A 26,712-nucleotide genomic window follows, 5' to 3' on the forward strand; every position below is an offset into this window, starting at 1 on the left:
TCCACTGCCAGCAGCTTTGGCTCTGATTCTTCTCCATGAGCAGAGGACATCTTGAAATGTCAGTCCTGTGGCATCATTTGAAGAGCCTGATCAGGCCTGCTTAAGAGGAACTTGGTCCCAGGCTGAGGCTCCCCTCTGCCCCGCCTAGACCCCTGCCCTCTGCTCTGCCAGAGCTCCAGGCTCTGAACCCTGACAAACTGCAGCAGCCCTTTGCCACCTTCTCCATGGCATCTTCCCAGTCTTAACCCCTGACACATCTACAATTTCCGTTTTCCAGGTGAGGAAGCCCCTACCCTCGAATGGCCTTTCCACACCATGACATCATGTGCTGCGATGGCACAGTAGCCCCTTAGGTGGTCGCCCCTTGGACTGAGCCTCTGGCCGGCTGAGTACCTGGAGGCTCCCCAGCAGCAGGGGGCTTGGGTAAAGCCTTTGGAAATCGGATGCAACTCATGCCTTTAGGTTGCTGGGTTGTTGGGGGAATTCCAGAGACCTCTTTGGAAAAGAGGTCTTCATCCCAGTCTCAAAAACTTTAATGGGATGGATGCCTTATAACATTCAACTTTATAAGGAACATGGGATATTGTACTTGGTTAAACTGGTTTAGAAGTAAATTTCAAGATGATATGTTGTGAGAACAGGAGGGATAGAGCACTGCTGTTTACAGTTACTTTGAAAGACATCAGAACTGTGGTATGTTAATCAAGCATTTAATATTTAAGAACTCCAAATAGTAACATTTCAGACATATCATATGTGCAGAAATATGCTTTCTGTACTAAGGAAATATTTTAAAGACACGGTTCCCTTTTGGTCTTACGTTTTTATTTCTGGAGAAATATATTAAGCTCCTATAAATTTGATATAATAATTCGGTTTTATACTGCTGCCTTCAAAGTTTTCAGAACTTTGGGTCATAAGATCCCTTAACACTTTCTGGATCAGGTGTCCTCTGTTGATATAGAATTATTTTTATTAAGTGTGGGCATTTAATTTGGGTTTAGAAATGCCTTTTTAAAGAGAGATTTGTTCTTGAGTCTCTCAAGTAAAATAGAATAATCTCTCACTCTGTCACATAATTTATGTTCCCTGTAAGTCTTCATTGTAGTTTTGACTTGGATAAAATTTCTTTTTTAAACAAGTATTTATTTGGCTGCATTGGGTCTTAGCTGCAGCACGTGGGACGCAGGCTCTCTGTTGTGGCATGCAGGCTGTGTTTGAGGCTTGCTGGATTAAAGGCTTAATTGCTATGAGGCACATGGGGTCTTTGTTCTTCGGGGATGGAACCTGAGTCCCCTGCAGTGGAAGGTGGGTTCTTAACCATGGGACCACCAGGGAATTCCCTGAAACTGTTTTCTTAATTTCCTTTCCTGATGGCTCATTGTTAGTATATAAAAATGCAACTGACATTTTAAAATTGATTTTATATTTTGTAACTTTGCTGAATTCATTGATTAGTTCTAACAGATTTTTGTGGACTCTTTAGGATTTTCTATATATAAGGTCACATCATCTGTGTAGAGATAATTCTTCTTCCTTTTTGATTTGGATGCCTTTTATTTATCTTATCTAATTGCTTTGGCTAGGACATCCATTAGTATGTTGAATAGAAGTAATAAGAGGGAACATATAGTTGGATCCTGTGTTTTTAATCCATTTAGCTAATCTGTGTCTTGACTGGGGAGTTGAATCAATTCAGAGTAGTTACTGATAGGACTATTGTTCAGTTGCTCAGTCATGTCCGACTCTTTGTGACCCCATGGACTGCAGCACGCCAGGCCACCCTGTCCCTCACTATCTCCTGGAGTTTGCCCAAGTTCATGTCCATTGACTTGGTAATGCCATCCATCCATGGCTATAGGACTATAGCCATCTGAAAATAGTTTTGACCAAGATCCTCTGATAGGATCTTAGGGAACTCCTTTGTGTTCTGGGACTTAGTAAGTGTCCCTAGCCTACACTCTGAGAACTGTGGCTCTAAAGTATTTCAATCAGCATGTTTGTGTTGACAAGATGTTTATGGCTTCACACACACACACACACACAGACCAAAAAACCACCCCAAATCTCCCAAACTAAACCTGTTTCCAAGGAAAAGTATATAATATATTCAACTAATCACTTTTGGAGCCCAGGACATCACAGGTGTTAAAGGCATACCCAATGCCAAAGAAAGCTCAAACTAGTGCACAATTGCACTCATCTCACATGCTAGTAAAGTAATGCTCAAGATTCTCCAAGCCAGGCTTCACCATTATGTGAACCGTGAACTTCCTGATGTTCAAGCTGGTTTTAGAAAAGGCAGAGGAACCAGAGATACCTTTTCTTCTTCGTTCTCAAAGAGCATCTCGATGCAAAGTTCTTGTGTAGCTGCACAAAACAAATGCTCTGGAACACAGGGCACAATCTGAAGCATTATATGTCTCAAACATTTAATGTCATAAAATACTCATTTGTCTACACTTTTGAAGATGTATCTTTGATCTGCAGTAATAACTCTTTGTAGCAGGACGCTACAAAGGAGACGCTTTGTAATCTTGCAGATTGCTATACAGATCTTCCTTGGCTTATGACGGAGTTAAGTCCCAATAAACCCATCATAAGTTGAAAACATCATAAGCTGAAAATGCATTTAATACATCCAACCTACCAAACCTCACAGCTTAGCCTCACCTACATTAAAGGTGGTCAGAACACTTATATTAGCCTCCAGCTGGGCAAAATAATCTAATAGCGAGTCTGTTTTATAATAAAGTGTTGACTCTCTCATTTAATTTAGTGAACACGGTACTGAAAGTGAAAAACAGTGTTTCTAAGATATCAGTTGTTCACCTTACTGATTGTGCACCACGTGAGTATCTGACCGCACATGCTGCCCAGGAAGAGATAAAAATTTGAAGTACAGTTTCTAATGAATATGTATCGCTTCACACCATGGAGCAGTCGTAAAATCATTAAGTCCAGACATTTGTACTTAGTGAAATATTTATTGAATGCCTTCTACATGTGAGGCACTATGTGAACCAATTTCACACAATTTTTTTAAAAAGCCATTAACTGCACTCACTTTACCCTTTTGTAACGAAATAAGAGGTACTTCCTTTGTTTCTTAAGCATAAAAACCTTGTTAATTCACTCACTTCCTCAACTTCATGTTGTAGAGATGCCAAATATAATAACTCGTTTCTCAAAGAAGCTAACAATGCAATTCTATTGCAGGGACATAAAAAAGGGAAAACCCGCAACTATGGCTTATTTACAACTGGAAGAAGAAATGAAGTTGTCAACAGAGGAAACTTACACTGAAACGAAAGTGACTTTCTGTGTACCCCAAGAAGCAGACCGGCACCAAGAGGTGGAAGCTAGTAGCAGGTATGCAGGTGTCGCTCAGAACAGAGCCTGGTCTCAGCAGTGAGGGCCGGCGCGAGCGCGGACAGGGCGCTCTCAGGCCCGGGTGGGGAAGCTGGACTCCGAGCCCCTCTGCCGGACCTGCCCGCCGGCTCCGCCAGGAAGTCGGCCCCGCACGGGGGCACGCGAGCGCGGAGCACGCGATCTCGCGGGACGCAAGCCGCCCTGCCCGAGAGGGACGCGTCCGCAGAGGACACGGCAGGGCCGGAGGCGCCCCCGGCCCGGCGGCGAGCGAGCGAGCAAGCGGGCGGACGAACCCCGAGGGAGCGCCCGCAGCCCTTGCCCGCCGGCCCGCAGCCCTGACCCCGCGACCCCGCGTCGACGTCGGCGGCCGCGACGGCTCGGCGGGAGCGCGCGAGCCCGAGGAATCTCGCGATTGGCCGGTCGGGCGCCCGCTCCCAAAATGCACCGCATGGCGCGTCATTGAAGAGAGACCATGATGGCGGCGGCGCTGGGGCCCCCAGAAGTGATCGCTCAGCTGGAGAACGCGGCCAAAGTTCTGATGGTGAGTGCTCGCGCCCCCGCGCCCCGCGCCCGCGGTCTCTGGCGGCGCTGCCGTGCTCGGCCTTGGCCCCCGCCGGACTGGCGACCGGCTGGGGCCTCCCGGGAGCCCAGAGCTGGAGCAGGCGGCGGTGGCGTGGCGCAGGACTCTCCTCCGCCTGCGCTCCTGTCTCTGCGCCCCTGGCCGGACTGTCCGCTCCCTGGCTGTGCGGCGCCCCAGCCGCTCCACCGAGTGGGGCCGGAGAAATGCTTCGTGAGCCTCGGCCCTCCGCTTGGGGTCGGGGGGAGGCGGGCGCTAGGTCGGGGCTGTGCGCGCCGCTGGGGAGCGGGTGCCGATGGAGGGCTGGCATGGCCCGGGTGCCGTCTGCAGCTGTGGTTCCGCTCGTGCCTTTGGGTCCCCGAGCGCTTTCTCCCACCTGCGACCGCGGCTGGGCAGCCGCAGCCGCCCGCACAAGGAAGGAACGGCGGGAGGGAGGGAGGGAAATCCTAGGACCAAGGTCATTGGGACAGAACTTTGTCTGGGACCGAGCTCCGTGCGGGTCGTGCGTTGTGGAAAGTTGGGTGTGCAGCTCTCCTGGACTTTTTCCTGCTGCAGTACAATGAACAGAACAATTTAGTCAGTAGGTTATTACCTACTCGAGAAGGTGAGGCCGAGTCAAAGAGTAAGGCATTCCACTTAGAGTAGAAGCAAGGATAAACCATGTTTAGTTACTCAGTAAACTATTTGCTGGCTCAGTTTTGTTTTTGTAAACCACGACTTCCGTGTTTGTAGATTTCTTTGGAAGTTAGAGACTTGATTCCTTGAATTGACAAATAGCCTTCCTAAGAATTGGATGCAGCAATCTTCGGTACCTTTTTGCACCTTTTACCCCCTTTTGGTTCGGTGTTCGGGTTACATCACATTTTAAGACATTTGAACTAATTCTCATATAGTTTTTAGTTCCTTTTATCAAGTTTTGTTTTCACACCCAAGACCAGATAGCTTATGAAATTTAGCTTATGAAGCTGAGAAGTTTAATTAAAGCTGGGTTTACTTGCCGCAATATGAACGAAGTTAGGTGAATCGTTTTTATCACAAAAAGTGACTTAGGGAACGTTTTCAGACTCTTGCAACTTAAGTCCAGGAAAAAACTAGCTATTATTCCCCTTAAATACCATGTTCTTAAAATTTCTGACTTAGAGCGTTTCCTGAGATATCTGGAAATTTTCTATAAGGTAAAGGCCTCGTTTTCATTAGACTTTAGAAGGAGTATGTGACCCCCCCCCCCCAACACTGCTTTAGTTCTCATGGAGATTAATATAAAATAGTTGTCCTTCATTGTTGATCTTAGTACTGGTTAGTATTTGTGCTTGGTAGGATCTTTTCTCTTCCCTGCAAAGCTATTCTTATCACCTGTAAGGGAGTAGGGGAGAAGAGTCTAGTAAATACTAGTAACTGAGTGCATATCACCCTCCAGACACTGTGCTTGATGCTTTACATACTTTGTTAATCCTTGCAACCCCTTTACAAGGTTGAGAGAGAGCTTAAGTAGCCAGGTTACATAATTACTTAGTGGCTGAATTAGGTGTACAATTCCCATCTGTGGCGCTAAAGCTGGGTCTCTTTCTGCTCTGCCTCACCACCTCTCCTGTGTGTTGTATTGGATTCTGTTTACATACTGGAAATCTTTCCAGAGAAGAGTATTGAAAAAAGTGTTATTAAAATAGAAAATTTCTTTTTGGAAAGTTCACTTACTGTTTGATAGTGTGGATGCTTAAGAGAGACTGCATGGTTTCCCAGATGGAAGCTGCAGTCCATCTTAAGAGTGACAATTGACATTTTACCCACTGCTTACTGTGTGTGAGGCACTATGCCAACCACTTCACATGTATTACCTTATTTGATCATCAGTAACTGTGAGGTAGTTACTACTTTCATTTTCATTTTATGGACTAAGGGACTGAAATATGTAGATGTTAAGTAATTTACCTAAATTTTCAAAGAAAGTGGTAGAGAGTGGGAAATCCAACGCAGGTTCATCTGTTACCAACCCGTGGTTTTTAGCCTTTGGGGTAGTGGGAATAGAAAGCAGGTGAAATAATTATTTGGGGTTACCTGGCATGCTGAAGTCCATGGGGTCACAAAGAGTTGGACACAATTGAGCAACTTAACTGAAGATTGTCAAACCTCTTTCAGTTACTTACTGTTCAGTTCAGTCGCGTCTGACTCTGCGACCCATGAACTGCAGCACACCAGGCCTCCCTTGTCCAATGCCAACTCTCAGAGCCTACCCAAACTCATGTCCATTGAGTTGGTGATGCCATCCAACCATCTCATCCTCTGTCGTCCCCTTCTCCTGCCCTCAATCTTTCCCAGCATCAGGGTCTTTTCAAATGAGTCAGCTCTTCTTATCAGGTGGCCAATGTATTGGAGTTTCAGCTTCAGCATCAGTCCTTCCAGTGTTCAGGAGATAAGTCCTGAACACCCAGGACTTACCTCCTTCAGGATGGACTGGTTGGATCTCCTTGCAGTCCAAGGGACTCTCAAGAGTCTTCTCCAACACCACAGTTCAGAAGCATCAATTCTTCGGTGCTCAGCTTTCTTTATAGTCCAACTCTCACATCCATACATGACTACTGGAAAAACCATAGCCTTGACTAGATGGACCTTTGTTGACAAAGTAACGTCTCTGCTTTTTAATATGCTGTCTAGGTTGATCATAACTTTCCTTCCAAGGAGTAAGCGTCTTTTAATTTCATGGCTGCAGTCACCATCTGCAGTAATTTTGGAGCCCAGAAAAATAAAGTCAGCCACTGTTTCCACTGTTTTCCCATCTATTTGCCATGAAGTGATGGGACCGGATGCCATGATCTTAGTTTTCTGAATGTTAAGCTTTAAGCCAACTTTTTCACTCTCCTCTTTCACTTTCATCAAGAGGCTCTTTAGTTCTTCTTCACTTTCTGCCGTAAGGATGGTATCATCTGCATATCTGAGGTTATTGATATTTCTCCCGGCAGTCTTGATTCCAGCTTGTGCTTCTGCCAGCCCAGCGTTTCACATGATGTACTCTGCATAGAAGTTAAATAAGCAGGGTGACAATATACAGCCTTGACATACTCCTTTTCCTATTTGGAACCAGTCTGTTGTTCCACGTCCAGTTCTAATTGTTGCTTCCTGACCTGCATATAGGTTTCTCGAGAGGCAAGTCAGGTGGTCTGGTATTCCCATTTCTTTCAGAATTTTCCACAGTTTATTGTGATTGTCCTTAATGAGTGTGTGCAGTGATAATATAAATTTGTTTTAAAACTGAAATAGATTTTAATGAATCTAAATGCAACTTTAATGAGAGGGGTTCATGAATGGTTTTCATGGTTTTTATTGTGGAATTTGGTTAACATTTTAAAAGCATTGGCTAAAATGTAGTGCTGTAGAACAGTTCTTTCCATTTTATTTGATTCTCTTTTTTTGGCTGCTGTGGGACTTCGTTGTTGGGTGTGGGCTTACTCCCTAGTTGTAGTGAACTGGCGGTTTCTCCTGTGGAGCATGGGCCCTAGGGCACAAGCTCAGAAGTTGTGGAGCACGGTCTTAGTTGCTCCACAGCATGTGGTATCCTCTGGGATCAGGGGTTGAACCCGTGTCTCCTGCATTGCCAGGCAGATTCTCAACTCTGGACCACCAGGGAAGTCCACCATTTTATTTGATTCTTTGTGTGTGTGTGTGTGTGTGTGTGTGTGTGTGTGTGTGTACGTGTACGCGCTTTATTTGTTAAAATACCATTAGATTAATTCTCAGAACAAGAGCAAAGATCATCCCTTGCAGAAACTTAGGAACTATGTATAGCATTTTACAGAACAGAAGACAACACTTTAGCTGAAGCCTGCCTGTTTCCTGAGTGGACTCAGCAAAGAAAAGGAAGTCAGGCAGGGAAGGGAAGGGAAGGTGCCATCTGAATCAAACTTCAGCCGCCATCAGGGCAAGTCTTGTGATGGTCACAGATTGGAGACTGTTTTTGAAGGGGTCTAGTACAGCACAGGGGTTCCATGTGTCTTCACAGGCTAGACCCCAGGCTGAGGTGCCATTAGGTCAGTGTCACTCAGATTTCTGGCCAGCCAAACTCCAGCAGCAAAGAGTCCCAAATTGAGAATCAGGTTCCTCCGGAAGTCATTCCTGTCGGTGGCGAAGCGGTAGACACCCGGAAGCCAGTCCCCCATGTTGTCTGGAATTTTGGGAGCTTCATTTGCTGAGCCCGCAGCGGTCACCCCGGCCCCACTGGAAGCCATAGCAGCACCTCTGCGCTCCGTAGGAACACTTCATTTTATTTGATTCTTAAATCAGCCCTGTGAAGTGGATGGGAGAAGAGTTATTCTTAAACTTTGTAAATGAGAAAATCCGAGGTTCAGAGATGGTAACTGGTGTGCCCATGGTCACACAGATGATTTGGCTCTGGAATTCAGTCTCTGGCCATTCACTCATTCTACACAGTGTCTTCAGTACACGTGTGCTAGGCATGATGTTGTACATGGTGAGAAAACAGGAGAATAGAGACCTTAAAAAAAAAATATTTATTTGGCTTCACCATGTCTTAGTTGTAGACTGTGGGATCTAGTTCTCCCACCAGGATTGAACCCTCAGCCCCTGCAGTGGAAATGCTGTCTTAACCACTAAACTGCCAGGGAAGTCCCAAATTCAAGTTTTGCTTTTTGGAACTTTCTGGGATTTTGTCCTAAATATTTTTGATCTGTAGCTGAATCTGTGGATACAGAGGACTGAAAGTACTTATTTACAAGTATAAGTTGCAGTATGTTTAGAGCTGATGATTCTTGCAGAATGTTTTTTCTTAAAAGATTTAAGTCTTGACAGAGTTCCTGCCATTAGGTTCAGTCTGAAGCATTTCACATCTGTCAGGTACCTTAGGGACAGGACCAGCAGGCTGGTGGGGCCCTTCTGCTGCTGCCGCTTGGACCCAGCTCCCACTCCAGCTGCCTTGGCCGGGTGCCCAGGCCTCCTAGAGGCATGTTCATGAGTGCCTGTCCTCACTGCTCCTGTGCACTCTGATTGTCCTGTTGGAGTTCAAATACAGGTTCAAGAATAAAATGGTTAAGAATTTGAGGATGGCCACCACAGAGTGTCACATTAAGGTCAAGGCCCTTTGGAGAGAGCTGGGCCTGATGCTACCACCCTGGTCACACACTCGGGAAGCTGGCCTGGGGCTCTGTAGACCGGCACCTCTCCATCACATTGGATTAGCTCCCTCCTCCCTGAGCCTCCCAAGCAGGTGCGCCCCTGGCTTGCAACAGCCTTCTCCCATTTGTATCTAGTGGCTGTTTGGCATTTCAGATCTCAGTGTAGTTGTTTACTTTGGCAGAAACAAGTCTGAGCACTCTGGACTAGACTAAATGCTCATTTCATATCACCGTTTGCTTTAGTAACATTGATGACACCTCCAGTTTTATGGCTACTTGTGGATTATGTGATTGACTCCTCTGCTGGATTGTGAGCTCCTGGGAAACACAGATTCTGTTGGTTTTTGCTTATCATTGACTGACTTGTGTCTGAAGCATCTAGCACATTGCCTAGCACAGAGTAGACGTTTGATTGTAATTTGTGGATGGAAGTATGTTGTAGGGGAGGGTTCCAAACAGAGTACCTGGGTTTGAAGTTTCACTATGTTTTCTCTTTGTAAGACTCTGGTTAAGTTTCTATCTTTCCAGTTCCCGAGGACCCGTCTCCCATCGCTTTTCTCTGAATCAGCACAGCAGCTCTCTCCATCCTTCCATCTCCCATCCCGTCCTTGGTCCCGTCTGAGAGCCTTTTGTTCCTGCTCCCTCTGCCTGAAACACTTTTCCTCACTCTTACCTGATCCTTCAGGTGTCAGGAATGCCCTCCTTAGCTTCCCAGAAAGGTGAGACTCACCTGTCCTGAACTTAGATACATCTGCACCACCTGGGATTTTACATTTGTTTGTGTGATTAATGAACGAATGTTGGTCTCACTGGCTGGATGCTAATATGTATTAGCTCAGGAACCTCGTTTGCACTTAATATTTGCTCAGTAATATTTGTTGAAGGAAGGGAATGAGTAGGTGGGGAGGGGAGATGGACCCAGGGGGATAGGCAGGGTGGGTGATATAAGGTCGCCCTGCAGTATTCCGTGCCAGTTCTGTGGTTTCTCTGGGTGACAGCAGTGTGAAGATCAGCCTGAGAGAAGCAAGAGGTTAAGTCCAAAGACCAGTTAGGAGGCTTTCGACGTTGTTCTACAAAGAGAGGATGAGACTCTGCACAAAGCTAGGGTGGAAGAGGGATGTGTTAATACTCTTCCAAAAAATTTTTAATGCCAAGATTACTCTTTTGGTAAAAGAGAGTGCATGTGTATTTGAGGGAAGCTGGGGAGCTTGAACAGCTTGTATAAGCTAAGAATTTCTGAGTTTTTATCTTAGTAGAAATTTTATTTTAGTCCATATATATAAGTATATAAGTATATATATATATATATACTTATATATATATATTTATATATATATAAATAATATTTATACTTATATATATTTATATATATATACTTATATATATATACAGAAATCTTATTTTAGTCCATATATATAAGTATAAAAGTATAAGATATATCTATTTTATGAAATATAGAAATGTCCAAATATAAAATTCTTTGACCCCATTTCTGCTGGTCTATCTATATTTTGTGACTTTGTGGCAGGGATTAGAGAGCTAATTGAAAAACAATAGTAGTATGACAGTGACATAGATAAGATGCTAGAAAATCACCCCATTGCTAGACCAGGCAGCATAAGTAATGACTCTTAGGAACTGAGCAGCAGGAAAACATAGCGGTTCTGGAGCCAAACTGTTTGGATTCTTCTTGGCTCCACCCATGACCAGATGTGTGACACTTGGCAAGTCACTTAACCTCTGTGCCTGTTTCCTCATCTCCAAAATAGGAAAATATATTATTTCCAGGGAGTTAATATATAAATTAAGTGATTTCATTTACTTGAAAAGAAACGTGTTTAATACAGTGCCTGGTACATAGTAAGTGCTCTAGAAGTGATAGCTGTTATTTTGTACATTAATCTGTCAAATAACATTGTGTGAAATCATGTGACTCTAGGTAATCTCATAGGAAGCACTTAGTAAATATTTTCTGAATTAATCAAATTTCTTCAAGTGTCTTCTCTTCAAGTATCCTCTATATCTGCACTCTCCAGTGAGGTAGCCAGTAACCACAGGTGGTTGTTGAGCCCTTGAAAGGTGACTGGTGCAAAGGAGGAACTGAGTTTTTTACTTTATTATTATTATTTTTAAGTTTAAACTCCTTTTATTTCAAGAAATAGTGCTTCTAGACGTTCCTGAAGCCAGAATTGTTCTGTAAAAGTATCACAGAATATTACACAAGATTTTAAAATACACAATATGCTTCCTAATAGCTTGAAACCTTTTTTACAAAGCATATCATTCATGACCATAAGTATGTTTCATCTGTCATTCAGCCGGTGACACACACATCTGATAAATAGTTAATTTTAACATATGTACAGAGTCTATGATAAAGACAAAGTTATCAAAGATTCAACTCTAACGTATTAGGTTAGAGTTAGGAAAGAGTTCAACTCTTTCAATTAGGAAAGAGTTCAACTCTTTCTTTAAAAGAGTTTACCTTAAACTCGTAAAGGTAACATAACTTAGCTATGCATTTGATTATCTAAAAATAAAATGAAAATTACCGTTAAGCTAAAAAATACCTTCTTGGGAAGTTGGCTGCTGCTGCTGCTAAGTCGCTTCAGTCGTGTCCGACTCTGTGCGACCCCATAACGGCAGCCCACCAGGCTTCCCTGTCCCTGGGATTCTCCAGGCAAGAACACTGGAGTGGGTTGCCATTTCCTTCTCCAGTGCATGAAAGTGAAAAGTGAAAGTGAAGTCGCTCAATCGTGACTCTAGCGACCCCATGGACTGCAGGGGTCCTACCAGGCTCCTCAGTCCATGGGATTCTCCAGGCAAAAGTACCGGAGTGGGGTGCCATTGCCTTCTCCGAGTTTTTTACTTTAAAACAGTTGTATGGGGGCAGTGGCTACCATTTTGGGCAGCTCCGGTGTAAAGTGTGACTGTATCTCTTTGGTTTCATCTTCTGCTCTGTAAATACTTCTGCTCTTTTGTGACCCCTGCCAGGCTCCTCTGTCCATGGTGTTTCCCAGGCAAGAGTACTGGAGTGGGCTGCCATTTCCTCCTCCAGGGGATCTTCCCCACCCAGGAATTGAACCCATGTCTCCTGTATTGGCAGGTGGATTCTTTACCACTGAGCCACCTGGGAAGCCATCTTTAATTTGTTTTAGATTATTATTCTTTTTCTTGCTGTAGAATCATTTTATGAACTGTATCAAGCAGATTTTCTTACACAGACATCATAGGAGAGAAGACACTGTCACATATCCTTTTAGCAAAACATGTTGGTTCAGGTTCTTGTGACAGAATATTGTGTAATGAAGTAGTTCTGTGTAATGGATGAGGATTCTGAATTGCCTTTTCGTCCTTGGAGGTATGTTCGCTCATTGGTTCTTGAGTCTGAGAAAATCCACCTGGGGCAGGGTTTTTCAGCCTGTCCCTCCTGGTGTTTCGGGCTGGGCTGTGCACTGTAGGACCTGTAGCAGCATCCCTGCCTTTTCTACACTTGTTGCCAGCAGCACCCCCTCCCAGTTGTGGCAACCAGAAGTGTCTCCAGACATTGCTAGCCGCCCCTTGGGGCACACAGTGGCCCTAGCTGAGAACAACTGATTTTGAGTATCACCATCTCAAGACAAGGGCTGAGATTACACTTATATGATCAGTTTTATCATCATTAGTGGAGTTGTTCCTTAGAACTCTCTGCTGTGATAGGAATGTTCTGTGTGGTCCAGTGTGGTAGCCACCAGCCACATGGGGTGTTCAGTTAAGCACTTGAAATGTGGCTAGTGCAGCCAGGGAACTGAATTTTCTGTTTCATCTATTTTTAAAATTATTTTTAACTGGAGGATAATTGTTTTAAAATTTCTGCCCTACATCATCATGGATCAGAGGTATATGTATGTCCCCTTCCTCTTGAAGTTTCATTTAATTTCAGCAAATGTGGCCAGTCACTGCTGTTTCAGAGAGTGTGGGCTTAGTATGCTGCTGTATGTCTTTTTGCGTTCATCTTCTGATTTATATTTCAGTTGTGAAATGCCTTTCCTTATCAATTTTTTTCTCTTTGTCATTATGGTTAGAAAATGAAAAATTCTTTATTCTCAACACTATTCAATGAAGCTTAAAGATGGTGTTCCCAGGTTTCATTTTGACCTTCTAGAAAGATCATATTATACTCTGAGCAATGTAGTAAAAAAAATTGAGGATAATGTAATGGTGCTGATTTATTTTTATTTTACTATTGTATTATTTTTCTAGGAGGCTTTAAAATCACTTTTTAAAAAAATTTTGTTATTTTAGTTTCTTAGCATAATTTGAAATAATTGATGAGTTCTGATGAAATAATCTTTAGAATGATGAAATAACAAAATTTTTCAAGATATAGAAAAAATATGATCACCAAGATCATCTTCTGTATCTTAGAAAAGAGTCCAGTGGATACATAAATGACTTCAAATTACAGTGAGTTTTATTTTGTTTTTTAAAAATAGAATTTGCCTTTATTCTTTGGAAGACCTCTAAGTAAAAATCATGAAATATCAAGCCTTGCAAATTTAAAACTGCTTTAAAAAGAAATCTCCAAAATTGAGTCCAGTGGACCTTGATGGTTTACTGACAGTTCAAAGGGAATAGCTTTTTTGTTTCAACATTAGTTGATGTTTGCTGTAGTTTTTTTTTTTTTTTTTTTTAAGATCTTTCTATCAGGTTAAGGAAATCTCCATCCATTCCTATTTTGCTAAAAATTTAGTCATTGATCTTAATTTGTTAAATATGTTTCTGCCTTTTTAAAAAAAAAAAAAAACGATAATGTTGTCCTTCTCCCGCAATATGTCCAGGGCAGGAAGGGAGACCGAAGATCTGGAGAGGACTGTGACTGCACCGGCAAGCAGCCTGTGGGGGCTGTGGCTTTGGTGGGGAGAGGAGGCACTGGGGCCAGGAAGGGGCGAGGAGGCTGCGGGCTTGGTGCCTGTGGGCCAGCTCCTGGGGCTCCCAGGAGGGCAGAGAACTGACCTTCATTTTGTCCTCTAAGACTCTTAATATTTGTGTCTTTCTTCATTCTAAATAAATTTTCATATCTGTGTTCATTTTCTTCTCAATGTATCTAGTCTACCTTTTATTTTGCCCATTGAGTTTTTAAAACATTTTGTTTGTGGTGTATTAACTTACAGTAAAATTCACAAATCTTGGGTGTCCATTTTGAGGAGTTCAGGCAGTTGTGTATATACCCTTGTAACTACCATCCACACAAGGTCTATGTCTATGAATATTCAAGTTTTTCTTACTGCTCCTCAGAGTCCTGTTGTCTTGTGCATGTTCATGCTAAGTAGCTTCAGTTGTGTCTGACTCTGTGACCCCATGGACAGTAGCCCGCCAGGCTCCCCTGTCCATGGGATTCTCCAGGCAAGAATACTGGAGTGGGTTTCCATGTCCTTCTCCAGGGGATCTTCCCGACCCAGGGATCAAACCTGTGTCTCAGTCTTCTGCATTGGCAGGCGAGTTCTTTACCATTAGCACCACCTGGGAAGGCTCTGTTGTGTTATCTTCCTTCTTGTATTTTTTTAAAAAATATGGTAAAATATAACATAAATTTTTCCATTTTGAGTACTTTCACATTGTTGTGCAACCATCATCAGTATGTCCAGAATTTTTCATCTTCCCAAAGTGAAACTGGTTCCACTATAAACAGTAACTCCACATTCTCCCTGTCCCCCAGCTCCTGGTACCCACTATTCTACTTTCTTTCTCCATGAATTCAACTATTTTAGGTACTTCATATGTGTGGAATGATAAAATATTTGTCTTTTTGTGGCTGTCTTATTTCACTTAGCATAAGGTTTTTGAGATTCATCCACGTTATGTGCCAGAATTTCATTCTTTTATAAAACTGAGTATATCCCATCCTGTGGATATATTATTTATCCATTCGTCCGTCAGTGGACACTTGGTTGTTTCTCCCTTTTGGCCATTTTGAATAGTGCTGCTATGAAACATTGGTATACCATCTTTCTGAGTCATGCTTTCAGTTCTTTTGAATGTATACCTGGAGGTGGAATGCTGTCTTGTATAGTGTATGTAATTTTTTGAGAAACTGCTGCTGTCTTCCATGGTGGCTCTGTATTGTTTTAACCTGGCACAATTTTACATTCGCTCCAGCAGTGGACAAGGGCTCCAGTTTCTTTACATCCTTGCCAACATTTTCTGTTTTTTTTATTTTTGCTTTGTTGTGTTTCATGAAGTGCTATATCATTGCAATGTTGACATGTTTCCCAGATTAGTGATCTTGAGACTTTATCAAGTGCCTTTTGGCCATTTGTGTATTATCTTCTTTGGAGAAACATGTATTCAAGTTTTTTTGCCCCCCCCTCCCCTCCCTTTTTTGGCCATGCTGTGTCGAGTGCAAGATCTTTGTTCCCCAAGCAGGGATCAAACCCGCATAAGGAGCAAGGAGTGTTAACCACTGGACGGACAGAGAGGTCCCTTCCTTTGCCCATTTTAAAATTGTTTTTTATTTTTAGCTGATGTTGTAACAGTTCTTTATAGATTCTGGCTATTAATCCCTTATAGATATGTGACTTGTAATATTCAATAATTTTCTAAATTTCTCCCATTCTCTGAATTGCCATTATCTCCGTTAATATCATTTGATGTACAAAGGTTTTTATTTTTTATGACATCTGCTTCATACGTTTTAAATTTTTATTTCAAACATTTTATATTACATTTCTGGCATTTCCAGTATCTGTGAGTGTTGCTAGTTTGATCCTTTGATTTGCTGTTCTGCAAACTTAGGGAGGCTTGTGTCTTCATATGTTTAGAATTCCAGTATCAGCTCTGGAAGTGTTTATGGTAAGCTCCAAAGCTGGTATTCAGTGTGTTACTCTAATGGCTGAGCACAGGACTACTTCATGTTTCTTAGGTAAAAGTTTCTGGACCTCGTGGGTCCTGTTGAAATGGAACAAGAAACCTGTCTGTGGACCTGCTTCTGGTTGTCAGCTGTCTGGAGTCATTTTCCCTCCTTCATCCACCACTGGGGGCCAGACTGGCAAGCTTCTCCCTCTTTTCCTTCCTCCTCCTCCCCATTTATTTTTTAAAGTTTACCCTTGTCCGGAGGATGCTAGCTTTCTGTGGAGTGTGTCCCTGTCTCAGGAGGGCCCTGGCTGTCTCTCCTGTCTGCTACACCTTGGGCAGCTATCCAGATGGAGCTTGAGGTCACTCAGGGTTGGTACGTGTCTCCAGGGTGGATCCATGAGAACATGCTGTCATGTCATCTTTGGATCCCTGCTTTTGCTTCCTTTCTCACTTCTGGGGATTCCTTGATTTCCTGTAAGCGCAGCAGTATATTACAATTTTAAAGAAATGTTTTATTCACTATTTTAATTTGGTTTTAGCAAAAGAGTTGTTCAAGGTATCTGGTCATCATTACTATCAGGATTGAATGCCCACTCATTTAAAAAAAGGACATGTTAAATAAGTGGGAAAGCACATAGAACAATATAAATCATACCCCTGTACCTGTCTCCTTGGGTAACATGTTAACAGCCATTTTGCTTACAGTCTTAAAAAAATCACATATGTGATTCAGGCCCCTTTGGATTTCCTTGAGATACCATTCTTCAGACCCTGCTTCTTCATCCACAAAGATAACCACGATTTTAAAGTTGTTTCCTTTCCGTGTTTGTACATTTTGCCTACAAAGGTAAATAATATAGTATATTGAGTTAAAATTGTTATTACATAAATGATATATTGTATATGTCTCATCATTTGCTTCTTCAGAATAACTTTCAGAGTTTATCTCCTTGGTAAACATAGCTCTTACAAACCATTCTATGGTGGTACTGTATGTATTCCCCATTGGTGGGAATGTCATTGTTGTTAATAAATAGTCCTATAGGAATGTCTCAGTGTAGGGGAGAGGTTCTCTAGGAATAAATGCCTAGAAGTGGACTGGTGCACACCTTGCTGTTCTTAAGAACTTACTCTACAGAATTGTGAATTTCAAGTGAATGGCCCATTTTAGATTACCAGCAGTTTATAACTGTCTGCTGTACCCTGAGCTCTCCAGGCTCTTGTTTTTGTACTAGACTTCTGTCAACCATTCAGAGACAGCTCATTGTTTCACCATGCATTTCTGAGGTTCCCATTGAGATTGAGTACGTCCCCTTGTTTATTGAGCAGTTTTCCTTCTACTCTGTGAGTTGTCTGTCCATTGGCTATTTTTCTGCTGAGATTGGATTTGGCCGCATGTAACAGGAAGCACCAATGACAGTGCCTGAGCTCTGGGACTGAAGAGGAGGAGCTGCCGGTCATGCTCCGTGTTGTCTTTTCTTTTGTGGGGTTTTTATAATTAATCCTTTGTTAATTACATGCAGTGCAGTTATTGTCTTCTAATCATCTTTTACTTATGGTTAATGTTTAGGAAGTTATTTTAATATAATTGAATTGTTTTAAAAAATTGTGCCTTTTATTTATTTAAAAAGTCTTGCCTTACCCTGGTATTTTCCTGTGTCTTGTTAAAAGTTTTTTTAAAGTTTTGCTTTTCATTTTTCACCTAGAATTTATTACTATGTGTATAAATGGGTAGAGAGCTAATCTTAGATTTTTGCTTATAAATAGCCAACGTTCTAGTGCCTTTTATTGTAAAGTTTAGTCTTCACTAATTTGTTACATCTCATGAGTTTCTGGGAATTCTCTCTATTCCATTGTTTGTTTTTTCCTGCTCTTTTACTGTGTTTTAAATTATTATTATGCCTTAAGTGTTGGAGGTGGAAACAGGGTCAGACTTTATTTTTTGGGGCTCCAAAATCACTGCAGATGGTGACTGCAGCCATGAAATTAAAAGACGCTTACTCCTTGGAAGGAAAGTTATGACCAACCTAGACAGCATATTCAAAAGCAGAGACATTACTTTGCCAACAAAGGTCCATCTAGTCAAGGCCATGGTTTTTCCAATGGTCATGTATGGATGTGAGAGTTGGATTTGAAGAAAGCTGAGCACCGAAAAATTGATGCTTTTGAACTGTGGTGTTGGAGAAGACTCTTGAGAGTCCCTTGGACTGCAAGGAGATCCAACCAGTCCATTCTAAAGGAAGTTGGTCCTGGGTGTTCTTTGGAAGGACTGATAAACTCCAATACTTTGGCCACCTCCTGGGAAGAGTTGACTCATTGGAAAGACTCTGATGCTGAGAGGGATTGGGGGCAGGAGGAGAAGGGGACGACAGAGGATGAGATGGCTGGATGGTATCACTGACTAGATGGACGTGAGTCTGAGTGAACTCCGGGAGTTGGTGATGGACAGGGAGGCCTGGCGTGCTGCAATTCATGGGATCACAAAGAGTCGGACACGACTGAGCAACTGAACTGAACTGAAGGGTTGACACTTAAATTATTATTTTAAGTATTTATATGTGGTTGGATACGACTCCCTTCTTATCATTCTTTTTCTGCATGTTTTTAAATGGCTATTTTTTTGAGCCTCAAGTGTGATTTACTTTTTGTCTGAGGTGTAATTGACATTTAACACTATGTTAGTTTCAGGGATTTTCCTGGCAGTCCAGTGGTTAAGACTCTGTGCTTCTAGTGCATAGGGTGAGGGTTTGATCCCTGGTCAGGAACTAAGATCCTGCATGTCACGAGGCCAAAGACAAAACAAACAAAAAATAGCCAAAAAAACCCCACCCAAGTTATATTAGTTTCAAATGTATGACATAATGATTTGTATATATTGATAAATGACCACCATAATAAGTCTGGTTGACATCCATCGCCAAATATTTTTATAATTTGTGTGTGTGTGTGTGTGTGTGTGTGTGTGATGAGAACTTTTAAGATCTGTTCTCTCAGCAATATTCAGATAAGCAGTTCAGTATAATTAATTGTGGGCTTCCCAGGTGGCTCAGCGGTAAAGAATCTCCTACTAATGCAGGAGACCTGGGCATGATCCCTGGGTCGGGAAGATCCCTTGGAGAAGGAAATGGCAATCCACTCCAGTATTCCTGTTTGAGAAATCCCATGGAATAGGAGCCTGGCGGCTGCAGACTTTAGAATTACAGAGTCACACTGGCTTAGTGACTAAACAGCCAACAGAATGGTTGTTGGAGTCTCCAGGCAGTGCTTTACACCCCCAGGGCTTAGTTGTTTTGGAACTGAAAGTTTGTACCTTTTAACCACTTTCATTCATTTTGACCACTCCCCGCTTCTGCTTCTGATAGCCACCAATTTCTGTTTTCTGTATCTTATGCTTAGGGTTTTGCATTTTGTTCTTGTTTTTTGTTCCACGTTTAAGTGAGACCATAACGTATTTGCTTTTCTCTGTCTGACTTATTTCATTTAGCATAAGTCTCTAAAGCTCCCCTTTTCCAAATTATTTTGACTGTTTGTCTTTTCTTCGATGTGTCTGGGTCACCTTGTCATATTCTGAGATAATACAATTCCAGTTTAAGTCTCAAAAAGGTTTAATTACTGTAGGTTGATTTTGGGAGATCCATAAGCATGTTTTTAACCACAGTTCTCTTAGCAATTATAAGGTGTATTCCTTAGCATCATTAGATGGGGGGACCAGAGAGGGGTCCTTGCCCAAGGCTTCCCAACTGCTGTGCTGCACAGATAAATAATTAGAAACCAGGTCTTTCTGATGGCTGTAAGAGATTTTTAAGAGAGTTGACCTGTTGTAAGCAGAAAGACTATATCCCTGTCTACCTGTCTAGTGAAACTGTGCTGCCTGCTCCACACTCAGAAAGTGTCAGTGCTGTTCCCACCTCTCCCTTGTGCATGGGCTTGGCTCTCGGAATTTAGAGATGAGTGAAAGGAGGGCTCTGGTGTCACAGAAACAGTAGAGAAAGGAAAGAGGGCAGCGAATACCTGCAGTACCTTGTGATGAGTCGGGTGATGGAGGCTTCCCACGTGTGGGTACTGGGGGCTCACACGTGTTGGTGGTGCCAGGTCGGGTAGAGACGTCTCTTGTGCTCCATCTAGGGGAAGGTCAGGAGAGGCTGGTAAAGAGGGACGGGACTGAAGCAGCTGTGAAGGGTGACCTTCTGAAGAGGAGGGCGTTCTAGGTCAGAGCTGCCTGGGGGTCTTGGGGAGATGCGTGTGTTTGGTTTTGACTCCCAGCCTATTGAATCTTCCGGCACTGGGGATTTTTTTTTTTTTTTTTTTAAGACAAAGCAGTTTCTCACGACTTTATAATAACTTGTTATTTGGAAACCGTTAAAAACTCATTTTCAAGGAGAAAGAATTTGAAAGTTTAGTTTTGAGAAATTAAAGTGAATACCATCTTGTACCTTAACATATTGACTTGATGATTTTATTGTTTGTGTGATAATGTTCAACCAGGTGGTTAATATAAGCTTTTAGTTTATACTTCATCATTTGAACTTAAAAATGGAATTCATTTTTTATGTTATATTAAAATTGTATTCAGACTTGTATCTTGTTAAGTGTATGATATTAGGCTGTCCCGGGATCATTAACTTTGGGAGCTGTTTTGTTTGTAGAACTTGTATTCGTAAACAGTAGAGCAGGTGGTGGTAGTGTTCAGCATGCTGTGTATTCAGGTCATAGTCAGCAGATGAAGGGTCTTGTGAAAGCACAGTGAACTCCTTGAATTAGGGAAAATGGTGGAATGAAGAATTTGAAAATGAAAAAAATTTATGTTTAGCATAGTTAGCTGTTCACAATATTTTATTAATAAAGCTTTTAAAAATATTCAAGGGGACTTCCCTGATGGTTCAGTGGCTAAGACTCTGTGGTTCCAATTTAGGGGATGCGAGTTTGATCCCTGGTTGAAACTAAGATCCTGCGTGCTGCAACTAAGAGTTCACCTGCTGTAACTGAACATCCTGAGTGCTGCAATTGAAACCTGGTGCAGCCAAAATTAGGGGGAAAAACAAAACAGAACTGAATGTAACACAGTTCTTTTAAAAAGACTGATACATAGATGATTTACAGTGTTGGTTTAGGTGTACAGTATAGTCAGTGTTTTTGTAGATTATACTCCATTGTAGGTTATTACAAGATAAGGGCTGTAATTCCCTTTGCTGTACAGCATAATCCTTGTTCTCTAATTACCATAGTTTTTTAGTGGAAATGTTTTCATTTTTACCTGGAGAGCTGTAGAGGGTGCTATATCATTAGGAATAGTAGTCTGAACTAGCTTTAGCTAATTAGAATTCCTTTAGGCAAGAGAATCAAAGTTAGTTGACTTTTCTTGGATTTTTAAAAACTATTTTAACTGAAAATAGAGTGACTAATGTTGCATAGTTGATAGACTTTATATTGAGTATTGATTTAATGTATCTGGCAAAATGTTTTTCATCTTCCTAGGTCTTTGAATACACTTGAAGTGATTTCCCCGATGTATTTTGGTTATAGCAACAGAGGTTTATTTTCTTGCCACCTCCCCCACTCCCCTAATTGAGGAATATGATATTTTAATCTGTATGCTGTACAAGCCAGTCTCTCCTTCTAAGCTTCAGATGGGTCTCAGTGAAGTCAGAGATAACCGAACCGTGGAATGGGAATGTATGTTTTAGGTCAGGCTGGTTCAGAAGATACTGTCTTTGAAAGAAATATTGTTAGAACAAAATGGAACTTGAAGACCTGAGCAGACTATCTTAAAAGATCATTTTTAGAAATCAAGTTTTAGTAACTTTGGATTCAGTTTCACCTGTGCCTATTAGAAGTGATTTGAACTTCATCACTTTAAATGGAATGGTATATTTGGGAATAAAAGATACTATTAGCTATGTTTTTTAAAAAGTTTACCAAAAAATGTAAAATAAGTATCTACCTTTCTAAAATGTTAGGCAACTTGATCGAAACCTTGCCAGGAGTTTCTTCTGTTTTCTTGAAGATGTATTTTAGGTGTTTATTATAATGTTTAATACTGTAGTTCCTAAGCAAGAATTTGTCCTCCTGTTGTCTCCAAAAGTAAAAATATTTTCTCTTGTTGTGGGTAAAAGGATTGCTGTTGTTGAAGCCTCCTTATTAAACAAGTGTGCTCTGTGTTTGTGTTTAACTCTCAAGGCACCACCTTCCATGGTTAACACTGAGCAGCGCCAGCATGCTGAGCATATATTCTTATCATTTAGGAAGTCAAAATCACCGTTTGCAGTTTGCAAGCATATTTTGGGTAAGTGTGTTTACTTTAAAAATACCTAATTTTTCTATCTTGAACTTTAGATGTTTGAATTCATTTAAAAATAAGCAGGTTTGTACAGTTAAATTTTCCATTAGTCACTCCACTGGAGTGACTTTAAAGATATTCCATAAGGCCAGAGAGAAAACTTTGGTTTTGCTTTGGATTTTCCTTCTCTAAGTTTCGCACTCAATAAGTTGTTTTATTATTGGCCATAATATCAAGGCTTATAATGGTGGGAGGAAAATCTAATGTTTTTTCTATTGTTTTCAAGTATGATATCACTTACAGGAAATGCACTGTAATTCATCCCAGTGTTTTAAAGTTAAGATTATTTTTGGAGATTTCTACAGTTTCTTTTAGTTGTTTTTTTCAGTTTTTTAAAAACCATATATAATAGTTTGTACTCAGCTCATGTAGTGAATATTAGTCAGTTCTGTGTGAGTTCTTCATTGTATGTCATAAAATGAAACACTGAGTTTTTTACTCTTGTAAAAAATGTTTTGTTTGTACCTTATATCTGACATACGTAGAGAGTGATCTCTTTCCTTTAAAAGTAATAACAGCAGTTATAACTTGTTCAAAAATGGCATTCTCTTTGCCGCTTAGATATTTTTCAATTATTATAAGAGAGATTTCATTGTTTAGTTATTTTATGACCTGATTTTTGTTGGCTCTTTTTCTTATTTGGAATCATTTTTTGTAATCCCTATTGGGGGCTCTGAAAGGAAGCCTGTTTGAGGTGTCCATGACTACAGAATTGGTTAGTTGAGTGTTAGGAGCTGAAAAATCTACCTTGTGTTCTTGTGCTTTAGGAAGGCTAATCCGCTAGCCCCCAGCACTCTGGGAAATAGCCCACAGTCGGTCTCTGTGCGCAGTGCTTTCCGGGTCAGGGCCTTCAGTGGAAGGGCTGGGCGCCGGGGTACCTGCAGCCCGGAAGCAGCTCAGGAAGTCTCATTGCCCCTCGGAGCCTTTTCCATCTGTGAAATGGGCATAATGATGCCATTTCCTTAAATGGACTTGACCGTGTTAAGTTGTAGTGAGGCGCAGATATAGCAACAAGGGAAAGCACTTGGCGAGAGGTCAGGTGAAGGTCATTGCCACGTGACCACATGTCAGACAGCCTTTGAAAAGCGCTCTGTGCGGAGCTGGCAGCTGTGGTAAAGGCGGCTCTGTCCCCTCCAGGAGTTAGAGCTTAAGTTAGAGAAGCAGTCTAATACTCACCTTTAATTCTAAATGAGGCAGGTTTTGTTTTTTTTTGTTTTTTTTTGAGTAGTCAATTTTTATACTTGGTTGAATTTGTTTCTGACACTAAGAAAACTTGTTACCATGTGGAGAATATTTAACTCAGTATTAAATTAAAAGAAGCAAAACTGAAGATCATTAAGAGTTGAAGGGAGCCTTGCTTCTTCATCCTTACGGCCTTGAAGCTGTCAGTGTCAGTGGAGGGAGAAAAGCTCAGGTGATCCAAGCCTGGCTTTCGAGGTTTCGGCCTAACTGTGTTAGCAGGTCCCCGTGGTGTCTCATCCGACTTCCGGCCATGACTCGGTTATCATTCTGTACTGGCTGGGAAATACCGGCCTCAGTGATAAGTATGTTATTAGAGTGTATTTGTTTACCACTCTTTCCTTTTTAGAGTATGTATATTTTATGAAGAACTATTGCTTTGTTATGACTTGAGCTTGTTTTAGAATACTTTTGTTTTCCTGACAGAAATTTCGAAAGAATAGTATTGCTAGTTCTGGCCACGCTACTGAAAGCATTTTGGGTTTTGAGACATAACTATTTAAAAGTTGGGTGCATGTGTTACAAGCATAATCATTAATGTACTGCAAAGCCCGGTGTTACATTAATGTTGACGTCTGAACTTCACGGAAAGCTTAACTCCTTACCCAGTTGCCACCAGCCCAGAAACGTTAGTTCCTCTGAGAAGACTTCTCACGCACGTGGCAGTCGATCGCAATCCAGGGTTTTCACGTTCTTGTTTCGGGATATAGGTCACTTGTGTGGAGTGTCTGGGTGATAGGTTCTGATGAAGGGGAGGCTTTCTCTTGGATGCTTCCTTTTTCTGGCCTTTTAAAATTCTTCTTTCTCTCTTCTTACTTAAGTTTTGTTATTTCTTATTTTTCCTCATTTCTTTCTCGTCTTAAGCTTTTGTTTTCATTGTAGCTTTAATTTCTTTGCTCTTTTCTGTGTGTGTGCACTTGTGTGCATGTTGCATGCTTCTGCGTTTTGTTAGAAGGGCACTTTCTGACTTTTTTGCCTCAGAAGTCTTTGGCACTTAGGAATTTACTAGTTTTGTAGGGTCAGATGTTCCTTCGGGAAACCTGTGTGTTCTGCTCTTGTTGAAGAAATCTCCCCCAGACCTGAGTGGGTCACGCACTTTTGGAGCTCTCCAGGAGAAGATTTCTCTCGTTTTTCATATCAGAGACATCTGAGAGAGAGCAAATCCGAGCCTTACTACTGTTAGTGTGTGTGTGTCACCATGAGGCTTACGTGGCCTTTGCTTTGGGCAGCAGCCCCAGCGGGGAGGGCAGTGCACTTTCTGGATGCCGGAAGGCAGTGCTGGTGCTCCCGGCCCTCAGTTTCGCTCTCTCTTTAGTCTTCCTGTCTGTGTCTGGTTTCAGATGGCCGACAAGATGCACCTGAATTTTATTTATGTAATTGTTATTGGAGAGAGTTACTGTGGTAGGAAGTAAAAGCTTCCTGCTAAGGTGGCTTAAATTAACTTGTCATTTTTCAGACAGTGTCCTAGTCAGTGGGAAGTCACCCTTGAGAGTGCTAGTGATTCCTGCTGAGCCGGGAGCTCTGCACAGGGACCTTGCAGTTTTGAGCATCTCAGCGGAGAGCAAGACGGAGGCTCCTGTGTGTGCGAAGGCCTCACCTGCTGCCGGCAGGCTTGCAGAGTTCTGGCTGCCGTCTTCTGCATGTTTCTGTTAGGTTTAAGTGCAGTTTAGGAAGGCCAACGGCAGTGTTTATGAGAAGGAACTTTTTATTAAGTTAGGAAAACTACTTTTAAATCTGGAATCTGACTTTCTTTCTTTTTTTTTTTTTTTCCAGATTCCTCCTTTCTTAGAGACATTTTCTTACAGGAATAGTAGTACAGAGATCTTCATTTGATACCAAACAGCTACCTAAGGAAAAGAGTTCTCTTGAAAACTTCTGTATGTCATTTATCTGTAATTGTCTCCTTACAGTTGCAAACAAGGGGACAGGGAAGAAAAAGGCTAGACTGTAAGCACAGTTAGACAGGAGCATGTTCAGTGGTCATGACAAGCAGGAGTGCCTGCCGGGCCTCCTGGCACCTGCTTTCAGGGCAGGCACACATCACCCAACAGACAGGGCCATCCACGCGGGCCTCAGTCTCCTCTGTCTCTTGGTGCGACAGCTTCTTCAGCTGTGACATGCAGGTATCAGATTAGGGGATCTCTGCAGGGTTCTGTTTCTAAAATTTTGTGAGTCCCTACAATATTGCTTCCCTGTTCAAATCCGTGGTTAAGGATTGCAGGTCCTTAAAAACTTTACATTGCAGTGAAAAGTGCAGATAGGCAAATAACCATCGTTTTAAGAAGAGGTTTATAGTAAATGATTTGAATTACTTTTATGAGGCAGTACCGTATTTCTCCTTAGTGAGCTAAATAAATAGCACTGGTTTCTGTTTCAAGTCCTCTTTGACTAAAACACTTTTTTTTTTCCTACTAGAACTTTAAATGCATCTTTTTAGGATAGGTTTACATTTTTGGACACTATTGCTTTATTCCTTGTATTTTAAGTTTTCTAAAATTTTGTGAGTTCTGATTACCATTTCGATTAGAATTCATGTTAAAATGGCATGGACTAATAAAAAAAAAAAAGGTCCAGATTGATTCCTCTTACTAGTTTTGATATTTTCAAAACCCCCTCACTGTAGCCTAGTAGGATAGGAATTGACGTAGGCATACCTTTCTTTGAACACTTCTATAGAAAATTGTGTCGAGATCACGTGTAATATTTGTAAATGGTCTGCACTTGAAAAGCGGAGAAAATGATGTGCCTGCCCGTGTCTTCATGCTCTTCTGAGAAGTCATTGTAGGTACTGTTCTGTGCCTACAAGTGTCTCTTGGGCCTCAGGCGCTCCTGTGCAGTGATCTTGGCAGAAACCCGGAGTTGGATCAGACTCTGTATGGGTTGCACATGATGGTTATTTTGTAGAGCTTCAGAAAATTTCTACTTTTTCTTGACTTCATTTTGACTGTCTCTCCCTTTTGATGCTGCTGCTTTGGAAACCAATAATAGCGGTGTTGGTGAATAAAAGAAAAAAATAGAAAATTAATGTAAAGCGTTTCTTCAGTATGTTAATTTTCTATTTTTTTTTTTTAACTCTCCTGATTCAGTTTTAGTTCACTGGGTAAAAAAAGAACAGGTAACCATCTCCTTCCTTGTCTAAAAGTTCTGTTTAAAATGAATAAGCGCAGAATGCGCAGGGGAAGATGAGCTGCTGTTTAAAGATGGTGTCTGGTTTCCCCTCAGAAGCGGGT

General features: G+C 41.7%; 2 protein-coding genes across 4 annotated transcripts in view; one reads left to right on the forward strand and one right to left on the reverse strand.

Annotated features, from left to right (window-relative positions):
• Positions 1-335: 335 nt before the first annotated feature.
• XPO4 (exportin 4) overlaps positions 336-26,712 on the forward strand; it is a 91,947-nt gene continuing 65,570 nt past the window's right edge. The window contains exons 1-3 of one of the 3 annotated variants that reach the window (XM_061434987.1): positions 336-423; positions 3,220-3,913; positions 22,084-22,189. In XM_061434987.1, the coding sequence (XP_061290971.1) occupies positions 3,845-3,913; positions 22,084-22,189 (175 nt within the window). In that variant the 5' untranslated portion in view covers positions 336-423; positions 3,220-3,844. Of the gene's footprint in view, positions 424-3,219; positions 3,914-22,083; positions 22,190-26,712 lie in introns of those variants that run through there. The other 2 variants (XM_061434988.1, XM_061434989.1) reach the window with 2 other exon arrangements.
• Positions 7,637-8,184, reverse strand: LOC133258432 (mitochondrial import receptor subunit TOM6 homolog). The gene has a single exon (XM_061435006.1). It carries the CDS (start codon positions 8,167-8,169, stop codon positions 7,945-7,947), a length of 225 nt encoding a protein of 74 aa, XP_061290990.1. The 5' UTR covers positions 8,170-8,184; the 3' UTR covers positions 7,637-7,944.

The sequence above is a fragment of the Bos javanicus genome, chromosome 12 (assembly GCF_032452875.1).
Source record: "Bos javanicus breed banteng chromosome 12, ARS-OSU_banteng_1.0, whole genome shotgun sequence".
NCBI classification, from domain to species: Eukaryota; Metazoa; Chordata; class Mammalia; order Artiodactyla; family Bovidae; genus Bos; species Bos javanicus.

Bases quoted from the DNA above. Each gene is read 5' to 3' on its own strand.
- LOC133258432 (XM_061435006.1), bottom strand. From the start codon at position 8,169: ATGGCTTCCAGTGGGGCCGGGGTGACCGCTGCGGGCTCAGCAAATGAA.